This window comes from Halyomorpha halys, unplaced genomic scaffold (assembly GCF_000696795.3).
Source record: "Halyomorpha halys isolate HHAL.00 unplaced genomic scaffold, Hhal_1.1 Scaffold12.1, whole genome shotgun sequence".
In the NCBI taxonomy this organism is placed as follows: Eukaryota; Metazoa; Arthropoda; class Insecta; order Hemiptera; family Pentatomidae; genus Halyomorpha; species Halyomorpha halys.
In genome coordinates this window covers 1,210,115-1,218,182 of record NW_027109908.1, presented here as the reverse complement: position 1 = coordinate 1,218,182, position 8,068 = coordinate 1,210,115, and the positions used below count along the sequence as shown (strand labels likewise).

Genomic DNA, 8,068 nt, shown 5'->3' with positions numbered 1-8,068 from the left:
TTTATTGAATCTTCTTGTGTTAGTTATCATTTGTTTTAATGAAAAGGAGCAACATGGTAGAGGAAACAGCCAGAGGTATGAAAATGAAAGGATGCTGAGTTGCCAATCATTCTTTGGTTTAAAATTATTATTTTAATAAAATATTGTTTTTTTGTTTATAGTGAAGAATGAAGAACCATCTTATGAATGTTACCATTGTGGCGAAATGAAAGCCGAAATGATGCAACTAAAAGTCCACATTGAGACCATTCATGTCCCACATTTACTAAAAGGAATAGTCAGGAAGAAAAAACATAAGATTAGCATGGTCAAACCAACTCCTAGAAGTGAATTCCAATCAAGAGAGTATATATTAGATGAAAACCACCGAAAGCTTTATACTTGTCCAGTTTGTGATTTCCGTTCATACCATTGTAGCAGCATTAGATCTCACATAAGAGCGAGACATACCCATGAAAAACTGTATCAATGCCCATACTGTGAATATAGAGCTGTTCTTTCAAGCACCCTAAAGACGCATATAAAATGTAAACATACACAAGAAAAACCACACCAATGCCCATATTGTGAATACAGAGCGAATTTGCGTGCAGCTCTTAAGTCACACATATTGTACAATCATGTTCAAGAGAAACCTCACAAATGCCCTTACTGTGATTACACAGCAACTTTCACCTATACAGTCAAGGTTCATATATTAAACAAGCATACTGAAGACAAACCTCATCAGTGCCCACAATGTGATTATACTGCTGCTCAATTTGGAACTATAAAAATGCATATCATGTACAAACATACTCATCAGAAACCACATAAATGTCCTTACTGTGATCATAGGACTACTGAATCTGGTAACATGAAGACTCATATTAGATACAAGCATACAAAAGAAAAGCCTCACCAATGTCCGTATTGTGATTACAAAGCGACAGAAATGAGTACCTTGAACTGTCATGTAATGAGCAAGCATGAAAAGGTAAGGCCACATAAGTGCCCACATTGTAAGTACAGTGCAACCCTTCCACATACCCTAAAGGCACATATCATAGCGAAGCATACTAAAGAGAGGCCTCACCAATGTCCACACTGTCAGTACAGAGCCTCTCGTTCGGATCACTTGAAGTGTCATATTGACAAGAGACACCTTAAGACCAAGAAAGAAGTTGTTAATAGCAACAACTCTGACCATTAGATAAGATTTAAGTGATTTTCTTGTTAGAGTTTCCAATATTCTTGCCAAAAAAAAAAAAATATCTTACTGCTATGTTATAGAAAGTCTGAACCGAAATTCAAGAAAATTAAATGAAATCAGTTCATTAAATTTAATCTTTCTCTAACTTCCAAAATGCGCAGACTTTTTATTGTCTTTAGTTTAAAAGCATCAAATTGTTAAATATTTCATAATTGTTGATTAATTTTTTTAAAATGTTTTATTTATGTACTTAAGCACTGCTACTTGATTGTATATATTGTTAACATCACGACTATTTCTTTATGAAATAAATTCTTTTAAGGTATTGCCATTAGTAGGTGATGTTGTTTAAATAGTGCCTTATTTTTTTTTTTAAATTATGTTAATTTAAACAATAAATTATTTACTATTAAGTATGTTATAATGAACTATTCCACGATTGTTAATATTACTAAATTGTAAAATCATGTTACAAATAAAGTATTAAAGAAATGGTTTACTGTATAGTAATTGGAGATTTTCCTACTTTATAGTTTTACTGATTCTGTCATGCAATTTTTATTTGTAGCTTATAAAAAATAAACAAATATTTTTTTAAAAATACGATTTCATTATTATTGCTATGTATTGACAATACCGTGTTGAGGAAAAAAAAAGTTAAACTTAATTCACTAAATATTCATGTTCTTATTGACCGACTCGCAGGTAAAAAAAGGGTTGGTTTTCTTCTGGGGACCATTAGGGGTGGCTCAAAGAATCAAGGGACCACCACTCTAGATAAGTATTGCTGAGTGCCTGCATAATGATCAGCCACAACGATAAGCAGAAAATATATAAAAGTGTTTTGAAGATCAAAGGTCATAAGCTATGTCCATGTTTAGGTTAAGTTCTAGTTTCTGCCCCCAAAATCTGATCTGCCAATGAAATGGATGGGAAGAAAGTAGAAGGGAAAAAGGTCATCTTCAACAAGGAGGATTCTAGAAAAAGAGTTAAAATGGGACTGTCTAGGTAAGTAGTAGTCCTAAGCTGTAATTTTGAATGGCAAATTAATTAGAAATCAAAATCAATAAAATAAGTTTGGTCCTTGTATTCTCAATTCCATAGCAATATTAATTGTAGGAGTAAGTAGATGAAGGGGATATGAAGCATTTTTAGAATCTTTAGTTTGGATGAAGGAGGTAGGTTCCTATCTAGCTAGTGTGAGGTACTCTAACTCAAAAATCCAATTAACTGAGATACCTAGATGTAGATGGGTCTAAGTACATTTCAAAACAGCTCCAACGAAAATTGAACTTTGTTTTCTTAAAATTTACTATTTTTAATATAATCCCTTCAATTATTATGATGTCAGCCTGTTCATGCTCTCTTTTCCATCATACCTTATGTGTAAATATAATCTAATGTTAATCAGACTTGGTTTTATAATTTAAATACCCTGCATGCCACCTGATCAGCATAGCTTAGTAAATTGGTGAATATGGAACCACTGGAAAAGAAATTCAATGAGTAATTAAACAAAACTACGTCTAGTACGCCATAGTAAGGAGGCCTGTGGTGTCTAGTTCTTGGTTTAAATATACATGGAATACATTTCTAAGAATTGTAGTTCTGTTTGTATTAAAACTGATAGGGATATAATAGAAGTAAAAATAAAGGAATACATAATAAATACTGTTTCGGGAACCCAATACATATACATAGCATTATAAAAGTCATGCACTAAGTTGAATGAAATAACTTCCTTGGAATTCTATGATTTATCATTATTATTATAGTGGATATATTGAGTCAAACAATATTATAATTTAAAAAAAAAAAAAAATTATTCGTATAACAACATGGATTCATTTTTTTCCTTGCTTGTTTCATAATTTATTTCAATTATAAAATCGTAGGTACTTGCATTGCATGATTCAAATAGTAATAAAAATTACTGGAGATATATCTTATGATATATATATGATTATATAAGATCTAAGATCTAGGTCTTCAAAAGAAAAATTCTGCGCCGAATTTTTGGCTGTGTCAAGGTAGGCAAGAATTGGAGTTGGCGAACCAACAGGGACGTCTACGAGCTGTTCGGTGAGGGAGATGTGATGTGGCATTACTACTCCTACAAAGATAAAAGCTATAAACTACTTTATTACACATTAAACTAGGTTTAATTTGAGTGTTAATAGACATCTGTATGTCAAATGGTTCCTGAGATATAGATTTCTCAAAATAAATTCACTAACTACTGATTTTTCGATGCATTTTTTATGAAATGTTGCTTTTAAAAAAAAAAACTATATCTCTACTGCAAATATTATGAAAACTATTATTCCTACGAAAGTAAAGGTTATAAAGTACTTTATAGTACATTAAACTAGCTTTAATTTGATTGCTGATAGACATCTGTACGTAACATAGTACCTGAGATATAGATTTCTCAAAATAAATTAACTAACTACTGATATTTCAGTACATTTTTATGAAATTCTGCTTTTTAAAAGGCTATATCTCGAGAACTATTGAACGTAAATATCTCAATTAGGGCTCATATTTTAGAAAATTAACTCTTCTTTAAATAATGTTCTTTTAGATTTTTTAGTGTTGTTGGTAGTTTTTAAGATATAGAGCTCCGAATGAAAAATTAGTGTTTTTTTAAGGTTTTGAAATAACCGCCATTTTTTATTCCATCTACCAATACTTTGTAGACTCATCAGGGTATTTGTGTCTCTTAGAAATAAATTGACTAAATAAATATATTTTAGCAGGACTCTTCCTACTTTTCAACTTATTTTTCAATATGTGCTGGTTTTAAAGAAAAAAAGCATCTTCAAATTAACTAAGCTATATTTTAATAGTAAATTATAAAAAGTTTAAAGAAAAAGAGCACAGACATTATAATAAAGAAGAGCATACAAAGAAATCTTGTTTTGTTTTTTTCCGAGTAAGGAAACAAGTATAAACCTAAATTTATTATTTTTACATATTTCATAGTATTATTTTGATAACTTCATTTGTAAAGTAAATAGTATTATTTTGATAACTTCATTTGTAAAGTAAATAGTATTATTTTGATAACTTAAAAAACTTTAAAATTTTTTCGATTTATATTTTACTTTTCGTTTATTTCAAGTACATCTTTTTAATATTACAGTAGCATTTGAATGTTAAAGGAGAGAAAGTATGCTTTGATTTTAAAATATCAATTGGTTCATTCCAACATGATTCGGAACTATCATCAAACTTGCAGGAGCTGGAGAAGTAATTGTGTTTCCGTTCCAAATCCTGTACTCTGCATTATGGTTTTTTTTAAAAATATACATATTGATATTTTTTTTTCAATATATCCATATTGAGAAAAATAAAATCATATATAGATGATAGCTTTCAGTAGTAGAACAAACCTACAGAAGTATCGATGACCAACGTAATTATTCCAAGTTTATAAAACTGTTGGTAAAATATCTAATATAGGCTCAAAAAAAAATTAATTGATCCCATCAAGTTATTATATAAGCGATTTAAAAAAAATCGAATCAATATTAATCGATGACGTATTACAGGATGTAATCTCAACAATAATACTCTTACTTGATTCAAAATATGAAATTTAATTTAAACATTTAATCTCAATACCATTCACTATATCTTTTTTTTTTTTGGAATTCTATAGCGATTCGTATATTTATATTATCTGACAATGATTTAATAAAAACATATTAATCCAACCTTATTCCTAAACAACAATCCAATACAATTCCATCCATACGTCAAAAACCTTGGTGTCACTATAGACCAAACTCTCTCCTGAAAAAAACACGTCTCCGATATTTCCCGTCGTATCTTTTCCACCCTGAAGCGTTTAAATTATCTTCGTCACCTACTTCCTTTTGAAACCCGTAGGCTCCTGGTTACTTCCTTAATATTCCCCCACTTTGACTATTGCTGTGTGGTTTACGGGGTGTCTCTGGGGATCTCGAAGCAAAATTAAAACTTAATTGTTAATTGGTTAATTAATTGCTTTGTACGATTCATCTTTGGGGTCCCCAGGGACACCTCTGTCACCCGATTTTATGCTGTAAGAGTTGAAGTGGCTTTACTCCTCCTTCCGTCGTAAATATTTCCTTTCTTCCTTTCTCTATCAAGTTATCCGATCCCGCCGTCCATCGTACATCTCAGATATCCTTCAATTTAAGTCCTCACGGCCTTCAGACTTATATGTAACTACCCATCGAACCGCAGCCTTTGGTAGATCTTTCCTCATCCGTTCCTCTTCCCTATAAAATTCTATTCCCTCCTTTATTCGCAGTTATAATACCCTTCCAATCTTCAAATCCCGTATCATCAATCACCTTCTGTGCACCCAATTCCGGAAGAATAACAATTGAAAGTTTCAAAATGGTTTATATATTTTCTATATTAGATTTTTGTTTATAATTGTAAATATGTACATTAGATTTACATTATATGTACATTTTATTTTTTATTTTTATTTACTATCAGAAGTCATCTTATGTTTTATGATATGACAAGTGGTTTTATTTTATTTGTTTTGTCATTATTTTATATATTCTGTTAATTATTGTTGTTTATTTGTATATTTTAAATTCATTGTATTAATTTATTTTATTAAATCATGTAATTTCATCTCTATTTTGGCTCCAAAGCCTAATTTTGACGCCTGTAAATTATTCTAAAGGAATCAATCCCAGAATAAATAAAGATTATTATTATTATTAAAATAATTTAGACCGATAAAACTTCCAAAGTGGGACAACATATTGTTTCATCCAGAAATAAAGTTGATATTTGTTATTCGAACTTCAAGAAACTGTTAGATATGAATTTTGGTAGTTATAAACAAAATAAAATGTTTATTCTAAACATTTTCGCCTTACTAGGCACTATTCTTCTTATCTACATCGTGCTTTAATGTGGCTTAGTGCCTTCTAAACTTCACGGAAAGATACTAAATCATTTCATTAATGCGAACTCAAAATATATGTTTTTCAGATAGTACGAGAGGTTTATCATAAAAATTTTTTGTTGGACAAAACAGTTATTTATTAATTGTATTTACTCAGTCTTCTATCAATCTTAGCAAAATCTTAACCAATCTCATTCATCCCACACCCCGCTTCGCCTTCCTACCATAGCAAGTTACGTCGGCTGGTTTTGACTCGCAAATGGTTAAGTTCGGATCAAAATATTTTATTGTTAAATAAAATAAAAACGGCTTCCAACTTTCCCCTAAGGAATATATGTGTCACAGTTTAACAAAACGATTCGAACTATACTCTTAAAAATAACGAAACAATTAACTTTATGCCCTTTTCGAGAAAGATTGATAACAGTTTAATACAGGTACATCTGTTCTCCGATGGAAAATCATAGAAAATGAAGATGTGCCAACCTCTATGGTGGAACCTTTTTTTTTTTTTCTTCCGAGCCCCATGGTTGATGGTTTGGGTTGATGTCATAATGAAAACGGGTTGAAGGTAGCCTCTTTTTCTGCAGAGGGTTGAGGAAATTCAATTTGATTTGATTTTCTTCATTCTTCTGCAAAAATTTTTTTTTTTTTAGTTATGCTACTATTAAAGCAAAGCGATATAATCTTTTGCTTAATATGAAGAAAACAATTGTCAAAAAGTTAAATTTACGTCAGAAGCGAATTGAAATAAATTCAGTCAGCTTTGGAATTAATTAAATTAAATAAAATTAAAATGTGACCTTCTGTTTTGAAAATTTCCATTTTTATATATTTATGCGGTAAACCTAAAAATGTACGCAAAGGTCCTCCCATATTTTATTTTGTTGATTATTATCCTAAGAAAAAAAAATGTTGTGTAAAATAAGTATGATGTGTAAAATAAGTAATTTCAGTCTGATTTCAACCAAGTTTAGTTGCTCAACGTAGTACTGATCATTCTTATACATATAAGTATTTAACAGAATATTCCTGTCCTACAGTATCCTTTTTAAATACTCCACTAATGCCTGTTGAACAGATTCGATACTTAGGACTCCATCTTGACAAGAGACTTACATGTAATCCACATACAAGACTGAAACGACAAGGAACTGCTCGTAGATTTTGATTGCTACAACACTTACTTGACATACGGAATTGAGCTCTGGGGCTCTACCAAACCAGCAAATTCCTCCCGCGTCCAATCCTTCCAATTCCAAAATCCTTTATGATCCTTATTAAGTTACAAATAAATTCATCCACAAAGACCTTAACATCCCATTCGTTGCAGATTTGTCCCAAAACAGATATGCGTCTTTTCATTCCAAACCCATCCTAACCCATTAGTTCTTAATCTCTCATCCTTAATAATCTCTGATAATCCTCCAAGGCGTCTGAAAAGAAGATGGCCACGGGATCTTCTAATTTAAATTAATGCTTGAAGTACCACCAACGGGTGGTACTTTCCCAAGAATTTCAAGTGTAAATGAAACTTTCCACAGATTTACTTATTTTATTTATTATTTGTACAGTTGTAAATTACATTAAATAAATAAATGAAAAAAAAACAAAAGAATATTTCACGAGTTTTACTGTGTTTTATCAATGCTACTGTAAAACGATGCCTTTGAATGAATTGTGAACAATCTGCTTTCATTTATTACTTAATTTAAGGGCATTGACTTCTTAATTCAAGGTAGCCTTAATAATTATTAATTAATTTTTTAAGTGTAGGCATACCATGAAAACATAGTTTATCACTAAGGCAATATTGATATGATGAAATCACACTTGAACTGGAAATATATTGGTAGATAAAAGGGTTATCATCTTTAGTACAAATTGTTTAATCTTTATTTCTACATTGTATCATATACTGTGATTAAATAAATTACAAATTAAGGAATATAACACAC

At 30.5% G+C, this 8,068-nt stretch overlaps 1 protein-coding gene across 1 annotated transcript in view; it reads left to right on the top strand.

Annotated features, from left to right (window-relative positions):
• The window catches only part of LOC106679384 (zinc finger X-chromosomal protein), a gene marked incomplete in the record, with an annotated part of 7,267 nt that extends 5,664 nt beyond the window's left edge, over positions 1–1,603 (top strand). Inside the window, 1 exon segment of the mRNA XM_067048070.1 lies at positions 162–1,603. Coding sequence (XP_066904171.1) covers positions 162–1,192 — 1,031 coding nt within the window.
• Between the last annotated feature and the right edge of the window lie 6,465 nt (positions 1,604–8,068).